General features: G+C 45.7%; 1 protein-coding gene across 1 annotated transcript in view; it reads left to right on the forward strand.

Annotated features, from left to right (window-relative positions):
• The first annotated feature begins 5,566 nt into the window (after positions 1 to 5,566).
• The window catches only part of RBX1 (ring-box 1), a 68,223-nt gene continuing 52,159 nt past the window's right edge, over positions 5,567 to 21,630 (forward strand). Inside the window, exon 1 of the mRNA XM_078640660.1 lies at positions 5,567 to 5,722. Within this exon, the coding sequence (XP_078496786.1) occupies positions 5,645 to 5,722 (78 nt within the window). The 5' untranslated portion in view covers positions 5,567 to 5,644. The remainder of the gene's footprint in view (positions 5,723 to 21,630) is intronic.

Consider the following 21,630-nt stretch of genomic DNA (forward strand, 5'->3'; position numbering starts at 1 on the left):
GGATGCCACGCCCTCGGTGGATGAGGTGGCTCTCGCGCTACGCTCCCTTCGCTCCGGCAAGGCTCTGGGTCCTAATGGCCTTCCTGTTGAACTGTATAAGTTACGCCCTGATAGCCTAGCTCCCTATCTCCGTGATATGTTTTTGGCTGCGCGAGATAATGGCTCCCTCCCTAGAGATCAGCGTCTTGCGACCATCGTGGTGATCCATAAGGAGGGTAAACCACGAGATCGCTGCTCGTCCTATAGGCCCATTTCGCTCTTAAATGCGGAGCCCAAGATCCTCGCCAAACTGCTTGCTAATCGTTTGATTACGATTATTGGCGACCTGATTCATCCAGATCAATCGGGCTTTATCCCGCACCGTAACACGGCTTTAAATTTGCGATGTCTGCATGGTGTTCTCGCGAGGGCCCAGACGCTGCATGAACCGGCCATCTTGGCGTCCTTGGACGCCTTGATGGCCTTTGATACAATCGAGTGGTCTTATCTCTGGGCGGTACTCGCCAAATTTGGATTCGGCGCAGGTTTTATTGGTTGGGTCAAACTCCTGTATGAAACGCCACTGGCACAGGTGGTGGTTAACGGCCGTGTCTCCATGCCTTTTACTCTTGGGAGGGGCACGCAGCAGGGTTGTCCGTTGTCCCCGCTCCTCTTTGCTTTGGCGTTGGAGCCACTCGCCGCTTGGCTACGGTGGGAGCCTTCGATGAAGGGTATACGCTGGACGCCGGAATTTGAGGATGGCATTTCCTTATACGCGGATGATATTTTATTGTACCTTACATCTCCCCAAAAATCGCTCAACGTATTGTTTGACGTACTTAACTCCTTAGGGAAGAACTCGGGCCTTATCATTAATTGGTTGAAATCCTACATTTATGTACTCGCGGGTGACGTCCCTCGTTTGCCTCGGGGCTGTCCCATCCAGTTGTCGCAGTCAGGCTTTAAGTACTTGGGTGTGTTTATTTCGATGGACCCGGTGGTTCGCTATGAAAGTAATTTACTCCCCCCGCTCCAAAGGTTGCGCTCCGATGTAGCGCGTTGGCGTAAATTACCGTTATCTCCTCTAGGGCGTGCTGCCCTTTTTAAAATGATGTCCTTACCGCGGTTCCTATACGCCCTACAGAATAGTTTTGATGTCATCCCGTCGACGTATTTTCGGGAAGTAGAATCGTTGCAGAGACAACTAATATGGGACGGGCGTTCACGCATCGCTCTTCCGAAGTTAACACTTCCCTGGTATGATGGCGGTATAGCGCTCCCGGATATTCGTAGGTATTATTGGGCTTCCCACCTTGCTGCCATCAACCACGGGATGTATGGCCCGGCGTTGAATCCAGCATTTGAAATGGATAAGTGGCTGCTCCCGGGTGGTGATTACTACAGGGCGCTCTATTCGGGACCCTCCCATTCACAACTCACGGGACCTACCGCTATAGCCGAGCGGGTATGGCATAGCGCAACGGCAGCTATGGGCTGGAGTGATAAATTAACTGGTGCGACACCGCTCTATGCCTCTGCGAAGCTGGGTGGCCTATGGAAGACGAAGGGATTTGATAAGTGGGACATGATCGGTATTGGTAAAGTACGTGATCTCTGGGTTAAAGGAGGGGTGAAGGCCTTCTCGGATCTGCAAATAGAATATAAGCTGAGTGACAGGGAAAAATGTCATTATATCCAGGTACGCCATGCTCTTAACTCTGTGTTGCCAGTGGGCAGTGATATTCCGGATTCCTCCCCCCTCGAAGATCGTATACTAGACGGTTATGTGCCAGACAGTACTATCTCATTGTTCTATAAAAAAATGATTAATGACCGATCGAGTTTGCTCGATCGCCTCCGTGAAGCCTGGATTGCTGATGGTATTGAACTGGATGATGAGGACTGGCAGTCCGCGATCTCCTCTCCCAGGGAGGTGGCGATTCCGGCCCGCCTCCGTCTGGTCCAACTCAAAATCCTCCACAGAATCTATGTCACCGGTCCCCGTCTGATCCATATGGGCTACTCCACGGATGGCACGTGTAGGCGTGGGTGTGGTCTCCTTGGCACCTATCTCCATATCATATGGGAATGCCCTGTGGTGGTGCGATTTTGGAAACGTATACATGAGGTGATGGATGAAGTTATGGGTGTTGTGATGTTGCCGGAAGCCCGACAATGTTTATTGAATGTATGGGGTCCGAACGACTATGACGTGTCGCAGCTTTGGTGGGCGACTCTGGCCAATATGGTTGTGAAGAGGGATATTGCACAATTGTGGGGATCCCCGAGGCCGCCTACAGTGACTGCTTGGAAAGAGAGTCTGGACTGGTGCATGTTCAGGGAGAAAACAGTGTATATGGCAAGAGGCAGACCCAAGAAATGGGGGAAGATTTGGAACCCTTGGAACGCATACCATGGAGGTATCTGTACGCCCCCACTCACCGCTATTCCTAGTCCTTCCCAGTCGCCCTGACCTACATTCCTTCTAGCTGTGGTATATTGTGTTGTTCATATGCAATTCTGCCTTTGCCGCCCTCCCCTCATCTGTATTCAAAGACTCTTTTCTCCTGCTGTCATGTATCTCCCGTCCTCCTTGAGCGCAGACCTAATGGCTGTATTATCACTGTATTGCCTTGCTTGTCTGTTTGATGTGTTGTTTCTTTGTGTCTTAAATAATAAAAAGTAAAAAAAAAAAAAAAGAGTGCCACTGAAATGGCCTTCTTTGATCCCAAACTTCATGTACAGGTTGTAGTTGACGCTAGGCCTGTTGGGTTTGGGATAATCTTTGCACAGCACAGTGGACAGACAAATACCTGGAGACATATCCTTGCATATGCCAGTAAGTCCCTGTCACAAATAGTACCTGCTTACTCGCAACCTGTGAAAGAATGTTTGGCAGTGGTTTGGGCTTGTGAATAAGTGAATGTTTTCTTGTACGGAAACCATTTCACTGTAGTGACTGATCATCAAGTACTGTTGACAATATTTCGCAAATCCAAAAGCCAAAATGCCTCCTCAAATTGAACGTTGGGGTTTGAGGTTACAAGAATACAACTACATGATTATTCATTGTCCAAGGAAAGATCAGACTACAACTGATTATTTTTCAATAGTGCCATTACAATGCCCTGGCTCCCCATTTGAGACAGCAGAGGACTACATCAATTTGATTGTGAAATCGAGCACAGCAGCTGCCACATCTTCAGAATAAATTGTCACTGCCACGAGTCAAGATAGTGACATGTTAAGATTAAAAGACATTATTGCTCATCAATCAGGGAATCAGCACTCCAGTCCTTTCTCTAGTGACAATAAGTATTTGAAGTTTAAAGCTGTAAGAGATGAACTTCCAGTGACCAAAGTACTCATTTTGCGATATATACTCATTTTATTCCTGAGAGTCTACGACAACAAGTTATCGATATCTCTCATGAGTGGCATCGAGGAATAGTTGCCACCAAGAGAGCTCTCCGTGACCAAGTCTGGTTTCCATATAAAGACAAAAGGTTAAAAAAAGAATTTAAGACTTGTCACATATGCAACTGTCTTTCATCTCAAGTCATTCAGCACCATTTGAACATGTTAGACTTGCTACATCATGCTTGGGAGAGAATTGCTATTTATTTATTTGGTCCGTTTGAGAATGGACATCATCTTCTATTCATTGTTGATAAATACTCCCATTTTCCATAGGTGGAAGACCTTTTATACCCTACACATGAAAAAGCCATTCAACAACTAGATTACATATTTGCAACATGGGGTGTACCTGCAGTATTAAAGTCTAACAACAGCCCACCTTTCGATATTCGAGAATTTAAATACTTTCTAAATCACTTCACTGTAAAGCATCAAAAAAGAACTTGTCTTTGGCCAAGGGATAATGGCATTATAGAACGGTTTATGAGTCCTCTAAAGAAAACTGTTCAGCATGCTGCACTGGAGAAGCTCAACCTCAAAGCTGTTTAAAACACTACTCTTCGAGCTTACTGTTCAAACTTTCCCTCAACGACAGTGCTAAGCCCTGAAACTCTTGTGTTTGGAAGAGCCATGATGACCAAGCTACCTCGATGGACTAACCTGAGATCTAAGAATAAGGAAAACATTCACACTGCGGACTTTGGTTGCAAACAGAAGATTAAAATGTATGCTGACCGACAACATCATGCAAAGGTCATCACTTTTACAAGAGTGCTTTTTAGACAATACAGATGGAAATCTGATGCTCCTTTTGATGATGAACCTATTACTATAATCAACACCAAAGGACACATGGTGACCACTCAGTGTCCTGGAAGTCTCTTACGAGAGATTCCTCTCATTTTCGACATGTGGTCCATCACTCACCAAACATTGATGTCAATCTAGAGACTGGGTCTAGACAGACGGTTGATGACTCTGTATCCGCTGATAATTCCACCCCACCTGTGCAGATCACTGACACTTAGACTGCCAGTTCCCGGTTTCAAGTGTCTGATCAGGATGTGTGATTCAGGTGCTGCAACGTTTAATTGAAGAATTGCTTGTGTATATCTATGTATTTATTCGTATATGCATTTAAGTATTTATTTATCTATTTTAAAAGTTGTGTTTTTTTATTTAAAAAAGCAGGAGATGAAGTTAGCGTTGTGTAATAAAGAACGGTGTAACTGTTTGTGTTCCCATTGTATACTGTAGGCCTGTAAGGTAAGTGCTGGAGGGATGAGTTGAAGTCAGGCATAGAATCTTGGGTTCAGATTTACACGCAAGGGAATTAAGATGTGTAAAATTACTCTCCGTGTGTTGTATTTATTGGTGAGTGCCTAAGCTGGCAGGACGCTACATGCATGAGGGTTCTATTCTTTGAACTTATCTGCTCAGATTGTGGGCACTCTTATTCTTCACACACCAAACTTCACTATTACAACACACCTGCAACCAAACATATGCACTTAATATTAACTGCACCCACACTACTGATGACCCTTTTTATACAGAAAACAGACTACGGTCTGTAACAGGATTTTCATGGGGTGAAGATATCCGAATCCAACAGCAACGCAAGGTCGTAATAATGACAATTCAGAGGTAGGCAAATCTCTGAGTCCCATCTCCTAGCTGGTTGCTTTCGTGAAGAAAACGTCTTCTCTGCATGTGTAGCAGCGCCTTTCACTGTGCGACTGTCATTACGAATGGGGCGTGTGGAGGAAATGTACTTCTTCCTAGTGATATCATTCTTGCTTGTAGGAGACTCTTGTTCCCTCGCAGCAGTTTAATTCTTATCTGTAGGGCCTTTCATTCCACGGGGAATACATTGAAGTGGGTGTAGGTGCTTTGATTCAGATGGGCTCTCATTCTGTTTATGCTCTTAGCCGGTGAGGGGCAACCCCAATTGTTCTCTCTCCTGCCCTATTGTCTCCATACACACAAAGCAGGGGGTGTCGTCCATTCGCTCCCTCCCTCTGTGTCTCTCCTCTGACTAAACCTTTTTTTTTTCCAATTTTTTTCAGACGTCTTTAGGACCTGCTACCGGCCGGGCCAAGCCACGCCCCTTGATAAAAAACTACGCCCCTCGCGCGCGCCTTTAAGACTGAAGTAGGAGGCGGGGCGAAACCCGAAAGGGTGGTGTCTCGCAGAAGGGCAAGCGCATGCGTACTAAAGAGCCCGGAACACTTTCTCATCCAAGATGGCGGCAGCGATGGACGTGGATACCCCAAGCGGTTCTGGCAGCGGCTTGAGCAAGAAGCGCTTCGAAGTCAAGAAGGTGACAATTGGGGGTAGATGCGCGATTTGTGGGTCATGAAGTTGACGTGTGGAGTTCGGGAACGACCTGTATGATTCCCAATGTCCGCGTCAGCCTAAGAGTATATTACAAACTGTTTGGTAGCATTTCGGGGCCAATGGCTCACGCGCATTCGCAGCGAATGACAGGTAGGCGGGCCAATCAGTTAGCACCCTGTCCAAGAGAAGATACCCAGGCATGGCCCTATAGGTGTTTAGACAGGCCGCGCGTTGACTAATAGGAAGTCGAGATTACTCACGTGCGGATGAGTTGTTCCAGAATTTGATGCACGGGTTTGGGGCAACTAACGGGTGTAGGCTGCAAGGAGGGGGCATCCAATCTTGCGGGAGCTGCCTCGGGCTCTAGGTGTTTGTAGCCAATTGGCGTTGCTTGTGCCACCCCCTCGTCTGCTGAATGCTGGTGCATTGTCGGGAAGGGTCGGCAGGACCGGTTTTCACAGGCATCGGTATTCATCCGCATCTGTTAAAAGAGAAAGCGGCAGGAAAGGGATGGAATGGGTGGGGCGGGTATCGAGTAAGGACTGCGAAAAAATCCACAAAGCTGGGATGTTTTACTTAAGTTCGTTTGAGGGCTTCTCAGCAGAGGCACCCCCCACATGGTCGCACCACCCGAATCCCAATAACTTAAGACCACACAAGTTTCTGTTTTGTTAGAATTGAGGCCGCAGTTTATTTGTACATACCGCCTGCTGTTCCTTCCTCCGACCAAAGGACCTCTTGCAAGTCCACTATGCATCTGCGACAAATCTAACCACCTTGTCCAGCCCCCCCCCCCTGAAATCTTGTTCCTCGGTGGGTGGGCGGGTCTTCTCCTGACAGAATTCCCCGGAGAAAGAGGGCCTTGTGCCCGGTGCCCACCTTTAAATACCCCTATTGCCTGCCACATTCCTAACCCTAGATTTACAGCTCAGCTGGCCCAGCCGCATTCTCTGGTGGGCCCGCTCTTTCTCCTTCCTTATCTCTAGCCAATTCTCTATTGGTGCTCGCGCTCCGCTTCCTGGGGGAGCCCTCCACTGAAACCCCTGGTCCAGCCACTCACTGCCCCCCTCCCCCTGGGGAGTGCGGTGCTGAATAAAAAAATAAATACAATAAAACATTGAATAACAATATCATAGAATTAATTCATTACAAAATCCTTAAACGTAGCAGGAAGAGGGTGAGAACGCGCAATCCTTGTGTTCCCAGAATTGCAATTGGCCAAAGTACAGTTCCCTTGGTCACTTCGTTGCCCAAAATCCAAATTCTCAGAATTGCAATTGGCAAAAGTACAGTTCCCTTGGTCACTTCGTTGCCCAAAAACACATTGCTATCAGTCTTCTTGAACCGGGCTAAACCCAGTAAATACAGAAATTAAGTTTAAATTCCAAACGGAACCACCATCAACCCTAACAGCATTCTTAAAAACTTCAATTACTCTTTTAGGACTTGACCACATGGGAAAACCTATACTTATTTTTTTTTTTAATGCAAACTAAATCACCCACATTTATCAAGTGACTAGTAGTAGAACCAATCTTTTTTTTTTTTTCATAGAATGTTTCATTCTATTTTTATATAGTTTAACTCTGCGTTGAACTGCCTCAAACTCTACTTTCAAAAATTATCAGACCCACTTATATTTTTCTTTAACCACCAAGGTGCCAATCTGGTAGTAGGTTTATGTCCTCTTAAAAGTTCAAAAGGACTGATCAAAGTTACAGAATTAGGAGAGGTCCTGTACGCCAAAAGCATGGATTGTAAAGCATTTTGCCAATTTAAGCCACCCTTAATTGAAAGTTGATCACACGGTTGAACCGCTCAACCTGGCCATTGGCCTCGGGATGGAAAACAGCAATTCTCCTGCGAGTAATCCACATTTAACCATAAAATATTCAATTTCCTTGCTAACAAACTGGAGGCCGTTATCAGTTACAACTTCTTGGGGAATCCCCTCCCTGCAAAAAATCTCATCCAAGAACTCAATCACTTTGTGAGAAGTAACATCCTTAACCATCTTGACCTCTGGCCATTTAGAATAGTAGTCTATAAGAACAATGCCATAAGCTTCCTGCTTAGGCAAACTGCTAAATGGACCAATGATGTCTAAATCAAGTTTACGCCAAGGACCAAGAGGTAAATCAATAGGATGAGGTTCAGGAAGCAGAGCCACAGCAGTTTTATCACTATTTGAGCAATGAACGCACAAAATGATCCACACAAGAGTCTATGCCTGGCCACCAAAAAGACTCCTTCACACGTATTCTGGTGAAAGATATCCCTAAATGCCCCTCATGAGCAATCCCAAGAACGACACCCCTGAGAGAAAAAGGTGGTATAATTTTGTCCCCTCTTAAAACTAAACCATTCTCCACAGCCAGTTCTTCTTGAATTTTATAGAAACCCATCATTTCACAAGATAACTTTCTATGTTCAGGCCAACCTTGTACTAAATACTTCTTGACATTGCACAATTCTAAGTCTTTACCCATCTCCATCAACCAAACATCTTCTTGTAAACTTGACCGTTCACCATACACTAAATCAATATCACGCATGGTGAAAGCTACTTCTCAATCTTCCTCCTGGGCCAATTCAGGAACTTTAATAGGAGAGATTAATCTTGACATGCAGTCTGCATGTACATTAGCTTTACCTTGAACATACTCAATCTGACACTGAAAAGATTGTAATCTGGAAGATAATCTTGCAAGGCGTGCTGACATGGCCCTGCCTCAACCGGGAGCCATTAGAAAAACAAGAGGCTTATGGTCATATTTTATGATAAATCTTGTACCCCACAAAAAAGGTCTAAAGTGTTCAGCTCCCCAAACACATGCCAACAATTCCCTTTCTAATACGGAATAATTTTTTTCCGCATCCCTCAAAGCTCTTGAGGCATATGCGAACACCCACTCCTTCTCATTATCTCTCTGCGAAAGAACACCTCCCAATCCAGAACTGCTAGCATCTACCATGACAATGCATTTTACACCACATACAAAAGGTTTAAGACATGGCGCATTCACAATAAACTCTTTCAATTTCCCAAAAGCCTGAGTCATATCATTGGTCCAAATAAATGTAGCTTTTTTTTTAACAAACACCTAAAAGGATCAACCTTTGAAGAAAAATTAGGTATGAATTTCGCATAGAATTCAATGAGACCCAAAAATGCTACAAGTTGTTCTTTGGAAGAAGGTAGAGGAGCGTTTATAATACTTTCAACATGATTACGTTTCGGCTTAATCCCCATTCCACTAATAGTATGCCCCAGATACTCAACCTTCTTTTGCCTAAATTTGCACTTGTCAAGACGGAGAGTAAGCCTCTTTTTTGACAAAGCAGCAATTACACCTTCCAGATTAGCATCATGCTCCTCATCATTTTTGCCATACACAAGTATGTCGTCCTGAAATGCCACAGCGCCGTCTAACCCTTCCGAAGTGTCTCTCATGAGTCTTTGAAACACTGAAGCAGCACTCGCCAGGCCAAACGGCATACGACAAAATCTGTAAAGACCCTCCGGTGTAATGAAAGCAGTAATGTTTTTAGATTCCTCAGAAAGAACCACCTGATGATAAGCACTGGCCAAATCGACACATGAAAAAAACTTGTGCACCCGCTAGACTGGAGACCATCTCATGAAGATTAGGTAAGGAATGGGAATCTACCCAAATTGCATTATTAACACTGCGAAGGTCCACACACAACCTAAGCTCACCAGAAGACTTAATCACAATGGGAGAAACCCAAGGGGACGACTCAATAGGTTCTATAATATTCTTCTGGCATAAATCTTTAAGCATATCCTTCAATTTGCTCCTGTAAGTTAGGGGAACATTTCTTACTCTATGTCGAACAGGAACAACATTATCATGTAGTCTGATGACATGTTCAAAACCTTGATATCGTCCAAGAGTGCCACTAAAAATACTTGGAAGTAACTTCCTCAAATTATTTACCAACTCAGAATTATTCTTGTCGGAAATACCTTGTCTCCACTGCATACACCGAGGGATTGGCTCTGGAATCAATTTTAATTTCCAATTGATGTTGGTGCGGCCACCCTAGAAGTGACAGCCCTGATCTTGCTACATAAATCTTCCCAAAGGTATGACGGCCAGAAAATTGTAAGTTAGCAATAAAGAAACCAACTAGATCAATTGATACAGTTAGGAATTGTTCAAAACACTTAACGGACAGTTATTAAAACAAAGGGAGGCTTTTCCACCTTGCCTATTATTATTTTGAGCGTTTCACTTTTTATTTTTAAACAAACTTTATTGAGGAGCCTTTACAGCGTAGCAGCATATAAATTGTTACCAAAAGGTCTTTTTATTTGTTCTTTTTCACCGGTTTGGAGGCGAGCATAGACATTACAGTGCATAAAACCATTCTACAGTGATACAGAGGATGTATCTGAAGAACAGTAATTACTTATAAATACAGATAAATGTCCTGATACAACGCATCTTTGGTTGTTGTGAATCCATATCATAAATTTCCTCTTTTACTGAAATAAACTATCCCAACAACCTCCTCCCACCCCATGCTCCTGGTCTGTGTTATGATATTGCTATTGGTATCTAAGGGATACAAGTGGAACAGCGGCATTTGTTCTTATACCCGTATATAGACATCTGACTAGGTGTCCTCCATTCCCCATATATTGTAAGAGGTGGATCAGGGTATGCTGTGTGGGTTCAGTACGAAGCAGGTTACCAAAAACAAACAGGGGCCCCCTGAAGAGGATGTAGGGCAGATTAGCAGGGGAGGAAATTAAGACCACATAGGAGAAAATAATCTGCCCTATATATTTCAATTTGTGGGCTCGTCTAGAGTCCCCAGTTTTATCAAGAGTGCACGGTTTTGAGCTCACTGGACCACGGTCAAAACATTTAAATTCTCACCACAGTTTGAATACAAATATATAGTTTTATTTTCATTTTTTTCATTTTTTAACATATATAGCTGGTATCAAACACATATAAAACCATTTTATTTAGTATATATATACAATTCATTCATGAGATAAAAAAGACAATTTAACATATACATCCCTTAACGCACCCTCTCTTCATTCATCCAACTTCACAACCATAAAGAACATTCAAACCAATCATTCAGTGCACATAATACACAAGCCTCAACACCCATCGCACAAAAAATATACTCTGAGGTAGTTCTAAAGAGATAGTTAATAGAACAGATGGTCAACAACGCCGACGCGCGTTTCGGTGCTCAGCCCTTTCTGCGGCAGCACCTTCGTCAGGGCATGTATGCAGGGAGGAGAACCGCCGCCGTCACTGTGTTGGACTATCCCGGTGGAATCTGCCACGGAGCACTGCGAAAACTACCCTTGAGGAATATGCCGGCTGGCCGTTAAATACCGAGCAACACTGATGAAACTTTCAGAAACCGCTCCTGTAGAAAAAGAGGCGGAATTTGGTGTCCTGTTCGTGTTTGAATAACAACGAGGAAACCTTAGTCTAATGACCACCGTGGAAAGCATATGATCCCCTCAGTCAATTGCTATAAGGAAAATATCCGAGTACATCTCGCTGTGGATTCAGGTCGTGCATCCCCATGCCGTGGAGAATTATTGACCACGTTTATTGAGTTGTTTTATGCTCCCTTTTCTTGCTCCTCCCTGCATACATGCCCTGACGAAGGTGCCGCCGCAGAAAGGGCTGGGCACCGAAACGCGCGTCGGCGTTGTTGACCATCTGTTCTATTAACTATCTCTTTAGAACTACCTCAGAGTATATTTTTTGTACGATGGGTGTTGAGGCTTGTGTATTATGTGCACTGAATGATTGGTTTGAATGTTCTTTATGGTTGTGAAGTTGGATGAATGAAGAGAGGGTGCGTTAAGGGATGTATATGTTAAATTGTCTATTTTTGATCTCATGAATGAATTGTGTATATATATATACTAAATAAAATGGTTTTATGTGTTTGATACCAGCTATATATGTTAAAAAATGAAAATAAAACTATATATTTGTATTCAAACTGTGGTGAGAATTTAAATGTTTTGACCGTGGTCCAGTGAGCTCAAAACCGTGCACTCTTGATAAAACTGGGGACTCTAGACGAGCCCACAAATTGAAATATATAGGGCAGATTATTTTCTCCTATGTGGTCAGTACGAAGCAGGGCCCAATTGTTTTTAATGTAATGGGAGACTGCAGCATGTAATAGGTATAGGTGTGCGGGTGCACCTGTGGCCTGTAAGAAGGATTCGTGATCCAGCAGAGCCCCGCCTCCGAAAAAAGCCCCAACATTTTCCATGCCAGTCTCCACACCGTCGTGGATCCTGTTGCTTGTGAGTGTGCCCTGTGGTGTGGGAATACCCAGTAAAAGAATGTTCGGAGAGTAAGGGGTCGCCGCTGTAGAGGTATATGATAATGCCTTTTCCAGCATGCTATCGCAGTCCTCAGGAGGGGCGGACTGTCTGCGGGAATCTTGGCTTTGGGTAGGAGCAGGGCATTGAGCGTACCCCGGTTCAGGTCCCCAGGTGAGTAGCCAATTTCCTTCAAATTTCTTCCAGCGGTCCAGTAGGATAACCATTGCAGTTGGCTGGCGCTGTAGTAGGCTCTGAGGTTGGGAACCCCTAATCCTCCACAGCGAGGTTCTAACTGGAGTTTTTGTAAACTGACTCTCCTACGACCTTTCCCCCAGATAAGCTCCACTAGTATAGTATTCAGAGTGTTAAAAATAGGCTGAGGGACCACAATGGGCAAATACACAAAGTAATGCAGAAGGCGTTGAGCGTTTCACGTTTAAGTCTAAACTTGATTTCCACAAAAGATATCCAAACCTATGTGCTGGGGAAAGACTACACGGGTCTTGGGGAGGGGTGTCCTATTTTAACCTGTACTAAGGCTTGAAATCACAGTTTTTAGCTTTTCTATACTGATTATTTTTACTCAAAACGATATGGACAGTGGACCACTTTTACACCCTCAAAGCACCAACCCAAATATCACCAATATTTATATATACTTGATCTTTCGAATAGCGTGCAATTTTCAAATACTCCCTGCCCTGAGAGTATATCCCAAATCCTTGGGAAAAATCAATGTTATACCAAACTTTGAAAAGCACCGCCAACAAATTTGGATCTCCACCATATGTGGTTGATAAAGTCTATAAACAAGAATGTTTCAAATGAAAGACGCTGTATCCGTGATTGCAAAAAAGTTCAAAGTTCCTTTAATGATCCATTTGAGGTACCAGCCAACGCGTTTCGTTCCGTCAAGCGGAACTTCTTCAGGGCGCAATAAATGTCATCAGCCGTATATATATTCCAAATCAGAGTATCGAAATGGGATACAAGTCTGTTCCCTCAATGTGGGTAAATGGTAAACGAGGTAGGTCCAAGATCAAGAATTTTTTTCTTTTCGATTTTTCAAACGGACTATTTCTTGCCAACTATTTCATAATATCTATTGAAGATATGATGTTCACCTTGCGATTTCGAAGGGTATATTTCTTGGAAAGTGTTCCTATGTCTTCATCTTAATTTTCGATATACTTGATGATTTCCTGTAAGGCACTAACCTTAGATAATGTAACGTGCACGTCCTGCACCGTTACGTGGTCAGACTTCTAAATCTTCAGTTGACTCACAATTTCCAATCACTTAAAGGCAGTGACCTGTCAGGGTCAAATTATAGAACCCCCAGTTGGCGTCTCGATAGTCCGCGCGCCAAATCTTTTCCGGCAAGAGTTATTATTACTGTAAAGATTTTAATTAATTATACAGTTAATAAAAATTTCAATACCCAGGCGTATTTACGCCATTTTCCTTCCTTCCACATTTTGGGAATTGTACAACTACCTGGTTTGTGGAATTCTCTGGAGGCGGTAGTCCTCATCATCATTTAACTTCAAATTTTTTTCCTATTCATAAAAGTACAAGCAATTAAAATCTCATTTGCGGTATTATATATTACATGATATTAGGTTTAAAACTTCATATTACAATATAATCTTCATCTCTACACATCGCCTTACTGACCCAGCTAGTATTATGGAGGGAGTCAAAATATAGCTTGAGTGCTGTGCAAGGAAGCATTTATTCTAAAAATGGCATCAAGAAAGACTTGCTGTATTAAGGCTTTCAAGAACAAGCGGAATTGTGGGTAAAACAATGCATCATAATGGTCACTTTTTTTTATGGTTTCCTCTTGCGTGCAGTCCCATAGTTGTAGTACTAAAGCTGTACATTTCTGAAAATGGACCAACATTCACAGCTTAGCAATTTTATTTTTGTACATGCTCCTAGTTTTCCCATTCGCAATAATGACAGCAAGTAGGAACAAACAGCGATTGGTGACGGATTTCATCTTTATATTTTTTTGCTTAGAATGGCTGATTATGCAAAAATAATACGCCTGTATGTCCGTATATACAAAAATAATACGCCTGTATGTCCGTAGGAACCTTCTGGTCCTAGGGCTGTATGGTATTTTTTAGTTGTTCAAACGGGATACCCAAATCAACAACTGAGCTGCCCCATATGATTTTCTATTATATTATTTAATTTTGTGTGGAATATTCGCATTTTTAATATTTTCTCGGTACAGACAAATCAAACATGGATTTTCATTGCACTTACATGCAAGATCAATATCACTGTTGTATATAGTGTCATAGATATTACCACTTGGTGAGCGCAGCGTAGTTTGTCTCATTTACACAGAAGGTAATGTGCATTAGCAATGTAGTACGGGAAAATGATACCCACCTTTGCTGTCACCTCTAAATGAGGGGCAGGACATGTCCAACATATGTATCTTCCTGCAACGATTAATCAATTGAGACTATATCTACCAGCACAGTTACATGCAACTCGTTTACAATACAATTGTTGAATAACAATGGAGGATAAGGCATGGGTTGTAGGAAGTGAACAATGCCACTGATTGTAAGATGTCTTCATATTCACAACTTTTGAATCATAACTAATAAACTTAAAATAAATTCAAAAGAAAAGGAGATATCGAGTTCACAATAAAATATATTTGGGTTCCTATTCCTAATCCGTATATGCCTGTGTGGAAGGCAACGTGTCATACGTCTAGGGTTGTGTCCATGCATCGTCCTGAAGGAATGTTGTGTAGTTGCTCAGCTCGGCAGTTGTCTCTTAAGGCATCTCGTGCATACAGTCTATCCACTCCACCCAAACAACGTTTCAACCATCTTCTCCCATTCGTTGTGCGGGGGGTGCACACAGTGCTGTACTAGTTTGTGTAAGAAGTTTCAGGATATCGTCCTAGGCCTGTGCGATCGGGAACTTACGCGCAGGCCAGCCGTTTATTCTCTATGAAGAATGGTGCTCTCCGCCTGTGCCTAGTTTGCTAGAGATTTTAGCCAGTGGATTGTCTCCGGAGGGTCTTTGTGTTTCCATCTCTTGGTTATCAAACGTTTTGCAGTGATTAAACCTAACTCACAGAATCTAGAGCTTACTTTGTTAGCTTTCGTGCGTTTGCAAAACCCCAAGATGCAAACTTCCCATGTGTGTGGCACTTTGGTGTTAATGCTGTGGTGAGAGTTTCCGTTATCGTGTGCCAATAAGAGTGAAGCAGCGGGCAGGACCAGAGCGTGTGCAGTAGATCAGCATCTAGTAGATGACACCTCGGGCAAGCAGAGGTGGCATTATTGAAATATTTATTAATCTTGTCAGGCGAGAGATACGCCCTGTGCACTATGTACGTTTGAATTAGTTTGAAACGTGAGTTACGTGGTATGTGTGTGGCACTGGCCAGGATACGTTCCCAGTCTATCTGTCCAGGGCTGACCTCCATCTTCAGCCCATCGCGCCCGGAGTCTCTGTGGTGACTTTAACACATGTGTAAGTAGGGCCTGCACTAGCCAATGGATCACAGGTGTCCCCTATCCCATCACATGTAGATACTGCAGAAACTGATGTTTGTGGCTCGGTTGTCAGATCTCTCCCCAGTGTAGTGTCAATGTCCATATGATGGCTGTGTGTAGGAAAAACTGGCCCACTGGCAAGTCAGTATCCATTGTCAGTGTTGCAAAAGACAACAAGGCACCATCCGCATATAGATCTCCAAGTGTCTCCACACCCACCACAGTCCAGGGCATCAACGCTACGTCTGTCACAAAGTCTCTGCCTCGGGCGTACCAACCAGCGGCAGTATCGGGGCATAAGGAATAGTATCTTCTGTAAGTTGGAGGCTTCTGTGGTAGCATCTATGGGCCTATTCCATAGGTAACTGTGTTGGACAGGGAAGTTTTGCCAATGGGTGAAATAAGCAGTAGATTTGTCTGTGTCCATGAACACGACGCAGTTGCGGTGTCTGCTAGGTTTTTGCCACTTAGCCACCGTGTAACCCATTGCAGCTGCGCAGCCAGGTAATATAATTCTAGATGAGGAACTGCCAGGCCCCCACATTCCGGTGGCGCATATAATTTCTGCAGCGCTATTCTGGGCTGTCCTGTGTTCCATATTAGACCTCTGATTAACCCCTCCAGCTCCCGAAACAGCCGTGCCGGGACATATACCGGCAGATTTGCAAAATAGTACAGTAGCCTGGGTAACACTATCATTTTAGTAAGGGTGATGAGACTCCTCACATTTAGTGACAGTCTTCCAAAATTGTATCTTCGCCCGTATGGAGGAGATGGCGCGTACTAGGTTGCCTTGCAGTATGTCCGCAGGGGATCTGTAGATGTATATGCCCAGATATCTGAACATTGTTGGGTACCAGGCAAGCGCCACACCATTATTTATCAGTTGCGCGCACATTCTCGCCAAAAGAATAAGCACCCGATTTGGCCCAATTTACCTTTAGTCCTGAGACTCCTTCAAACCGACGGAATATGTCGGATATGGCTGGTGGTATATCGTGCAAGTCTCTCTAGTACAGCAACAGGTCATCCGCATATAGGGATACCATGTGGAGACCATCTTCCAGGGGGATGCCCCAGTCTGCTTCACTGTCTCGCAGCAGAGCTGCCAGGGGCTCTATGGCAAGGGAAAAAAGCAACGGGGACAAAGGGCATCCTTGCCTAGTCCCACGTCTGACCCTGATTGCATCTGATATGAGCTTGCCTGTGCGGGCCCATACCATGGATTGCTGGTACAATAACTGTACCATTTGTAGGTATCTGTCTCCTAGCTCGTCTTTACGCAGCACCGTCGCCAGATAGGGCCACTCCACTGAGTCAAAGGCCTTCTCCAGGTCTAGTACAAAACATGCAGACCGTGGCCAATTCTCCAATGCATATTTCTGAACTCTGAATAATCTACGGATGTTGAGAGGTGCTTCTTTTCAGGACAAATCCTTTTTGATCGCTTCAACGGGGATACGTCTGGCTGGGGCGGAGGCAAGGATTTTTATAATCTGTGTTTATCAAGGCCAATGGGCGATGGGAGCCTAGGTTTTCAAGGTCCCTGGCTGGTTTTAGGAGGGAAATCTGTGTCGCCTCACTTTGCGTAAGTGTAAGGGCTGAGTCATCCAGGGCCGCGGTGTACATCCGCAGCAGCTCCGGTATTAATACATCGGAGTAGGCTTTAAAGAATTCAGCCGGCAGCCCATCCGGGCCTGATGGTTTGCCATCGATACTATCCAGTAGCTTGTCTGGCAGCAGAGGAGCGCCCAGTTCGTCCTGCTGATGCGTTGCCAGACGCGGCAATGTCAGAGCAGTGAGAAACTCCTGTATGTCCGCTTCTGTGGCTTGCAAGCGGGACCGATACATCCTGGTGTAATGCTCCACAAAGATATCATGTATATCTCTCTAGGTATGAACCGTGTCACCATGTGAGTTTTTTTTATAGACATCACAGGTGTGGTAACTGTCTTGTCGTATTAACCACGACAACAACTTGCCAGGCTTGTCTCCCACAATGATGGGTGCGCGCCAAATGTGCTGCATAATTCAAATTGCGAAGTCGGTCAAGTAATCTGGAATGTTCCCCCCTGAGTCGCATCAATGACCCATCGTCACTTTCAATAGCCTCCCCCTCTTTTCGGAAGAAGGCCATTTTCAAGATGTGAGTTCAGTCTCTAATTGTCTACGCATGCCCGCCTGCATACCGAGGCATTTGCCTCAAACCACTACTTTAAATGCATCCCTTTCTGCTTGGGGTGTCGTGGCGGTGCCAGTGTTCTTCTCAAAGTAACGCAGTATATGTGTGACCAGCAGACTCCGGAAGGGTGCATCTAGCAAGATGTCTGGCTGCAGCCACCAGGTTGGGATCGGCGGCCGGGGGTGCTCCCATAACACTTCCAGTATGTGTGGGTTATGATCTGAATGTGTCCTTCCTAGGTAATAGACCGAGGACACATGTGGAAGTAATTCCTCCGAAAGCATGTACCGGTCTAATCGTACATGCAGACCGTGTGCACCAGTAATATGAGTACACCCTATCATGTGGATTACGATGTCTCCAGATGTCCTTGAGACGCCCCTGTCCCGCCCAGTTAACCAGCGCCTTCATGGCAGTATGTGTTTGTGCCCTGAAGGGGTGGGAAGGAGCGGTACAGGGAGTCGCAAAGTACACTGTTAATAGTCTCCCCCCAGAAGCATGGGTATATCATGCCACGGCGCTAGGCCGTGTGACATATCAAAAAAGGCTGCCTGGTCGGTGTTGGGAGCATACAGTGATGTAATCCCAACCTGTCTGCCCTCCAGCGTGCCCTGTACCTCCACGTATATGCCTTCTGCGTCTTATCAACAATTGTGTGATTTTAAGCGGGACCCCCGGCTGCACCCAGATTAGCACGCCTCATGCATATGCTGAATATCCCCTAGCGTATTTTGTGGCCCCGCCATCCGCTGTGTAAGCGTTGGATTTCTGATTTGGCCAAGTGCGTCTCCTGCAAGAGAACTATTTGAATGTGGTGTCTCTTAAGGTATGAGTATATCTGATACCTGCATGATGGCGTATGCATGCCTCGCACATTCCATGTGCCAATTTTAATTGCAGACATATTCTCTAAAGTACACAAACCTACCACGTGTCGCTAGTAACCCATCCGACTCGCCCAGTATACATGACCCCGTAGTGCGCAACCTCACTCACTTGATGGCTTGCAGCATATTTTGTCAGGCTGGATGGGTGTACATTAAAAGATATCTCATAACAAACCAATACAATGTCACAAACATTAAAACCATTCCAAAAGGGCGATGGTTCAACAACGAATCGTCCAAACCCTCAATAGAGGCAACAGTCAAAACGACCTGGGGGGTACGCTACTTATGACGCACAGGTGGCTAACAATGTGTCCCATGTTCCAGAGGCTCCCAGTCTACATGTATAATACAATATAATGTAATCCAAATGTGTCCCAGCTCGGGGACCTTCGCCGGTCCAACGGTGTGCACTGGCGCCGGTACTGCTGTGACAGAGTATAGAATCAAACCCTTCCCTCCAATGACATTATGGCACTCACCGCTCCATACGCGGCTTGGCGGCCGAAGTATGGCCTCCGTATATGGACACATCATGAACGACTGTATACTTTTACATATACACCACCATACCTTAGTTTGCAGTCCAATCAAGGATACAGCCTTGCAACGATCATATGATAGTATCAGCTGTCTGCGGAGTAATGTCCAGTTGCTCAGTTGAGTCCTGTGCGTTTTGCAGGCCATACACCTGCTCATCGTCACTATACAGGGCATGTGGGCTTGAGTTTGATGCGTCCTCCGCTTCCAAAGAACCGCTGATCTCCGCTACCGCCTGCAGGGCATCTCGTTGGCAACTGAGGATCATGTCTGTGTGCGGTCCCATCAGCGGCCAGGGCGGCGTCCGGGTTCCCGTCTATCTTCTCTCTCTCCTGCGAAGACGTGGGTGCAGAGCAGTGTCTGTGGCACAGTCTGTTAACCACTAAGGCAGCAGTGCGCGTCTCTACGCCGACCCTAAGGGCCACAAGCTGGACCCCCTGCTAGTGGCCGCCACTGCCGGAGACCAGCGCGTCAGCTCAACCTACAGTAGCGCCTGCACTCACATCGCGGCAATGCCCACCTGTGTGGGCGAGGAACAATGTCTCTCAGTCATAATCCGCCTCTCACCTTCAATAAGCCATTATAGAAATGGGGTAACCCAATTTGGTCGTGGACCTGGGTAATTTGCAATAACAAAACAAGCATTTACAATGCAATGGTTTTGCCTTTGTTAAAGTTAGAGCTATTGGCATTGCTCTTGACATTATTTTTATTTATGTTTTTTGTAAACATAAATAAATGGCATTGTCATTTACAATGCCAATAGCTTAATCTCTTGCCCCTCTTCATGAATGATGAGATTCTCTAAAAGATGTCGGTATTTGTCTAACAAGGTTCCTTTTAAAGTTAAACTGACTGCTTGGAGCTAAGGAGTGGGTGTTCCCCATTGAAGTCGATTCACTTCTGCGGTTCTGGTGATAAGCCGTTCAATTACTGGTTGCAGGGGGCAGGGTTAATGGTTGCCCCGGATGTACCCGGACAGTCCCAGGTTCCCGGACACTATTCTCAATTTAATAATAAATACATGTCTTGGTTTTCGAGACAAAAGTCAAGTCATTCTGCAAAGCAGAACACAATGTATGCTCTCGTTTCCACAGGCACCTCTAAAGTCTGACTAAGTGTGTCTTTCTTTCTATTAGGAAGTGCAAGAAAAGGCCAGCTTTACCCTCTCAGCAGAAGGGAGCCAGATACGGGCGGGTGAAGAGGGCTAGCACTTTCTCGCATTGAACCTTTCCATACAAATACATACTCTCTCGCCAGAATAGGTACACATGTGCGGACACTCAACCCAGCAGATGCACAACAATCACCATCCAGCATTCTTTTGCCTGCCACATGCTCACTCACACACGCTTCCAGCCATCACTCTTGCTTTACACGTAATGTAGAGACGGTGCTATCTAGCATACCCTCAGACACGTGCACACACATCTCCGAGCCCTTTCTTTTCCACGCACACATGCAGTGTATTTATTCTATGTGCACCGACACCTTGTGTGGTCTCAATCTACATATGAACTGCAGTTTCTTTTTACTATCTCTCTTCCTCCACATGCACATCCTATGTCACCCTCGCCCCCACCTCCAGCGTGAGAGGGCCCGAGTGCAGCTGTCGCCCACACCCTGCTGACCTGACCCCGGACTCGTCTGAGAGGGCCCGAGTGCAGCTATCGCCCACACCCTGCTGACCTGACCCCGGACTCGTCGGGGTAAGCACAGCACAATGGAGCAGTAGTCGTCACAGCACAGCACTGTGCAGCCCCTGGACACGAGCGGGGTGAAAACAAGGCGAGCCTCGGAGTACTCGCAGCATCCCGGTGCCCGAACATGCCCCCTTTACCACCATACTCCAGCAGACACCTCGGGCAGCAGACGCGATCCACTGCACGCCGCGGCTGTCTCCAGAGCAGCGTCAGTGCGGCCGGGGAGAGCCCTGGGGTTTCCAGGTTGGAGATCCCGAAGAGGGAGAGCCCAGGAAGGGAGGGAGGTTCAAGGGCTAGGAGAACAGATCCTGGAGTGGAACAGCTGCGCCTGCGGTGCCCCGGGGTACGGTCTGTCAGTGGGTCGAGGCTCTGGCTGCCCCTAGTCGTCCCCAGCCGTGAAGTGCCTCCCGCTGCCAGGAAAGTTGAGCCCGCTCCTGCAGCCGCCTGCAATTCCCAGCAGAGGCGACAACAGGCACCAGGAGACACGGAGGAGCCGTGGAAAGCTCAACCAGCAGGGGCAAGGACGACTTCTTCCGGCGGACACGCACACAACGCCCACCGCCGCGAACAGATCCTGGAGTGGAGCAGCTGCACCTGGAGAGCGGGAGGTGGGGTGCGGGGGCGGGAGCGGACACACGGAGGGAGGGGGGGGGCAGGGGCGGGAACGAACACACGGAGAGCGGGAGGGGGGGGC

Source organism: Lissotriton helveticus, chromosome 1_1 (assembly GCF_964261635.1).
Source record: "Lissotriton helveticus chromosome 1_1, aLisHel1.1, whole genome shotgun sequence".
Taxonomy (NCBI): domain Eukaryota; kingdom Metazoa; phylum Chordata; class Amphibia; order Caudata; family Salamandridae; genus Lissotriton; species Lissotriton helveticus.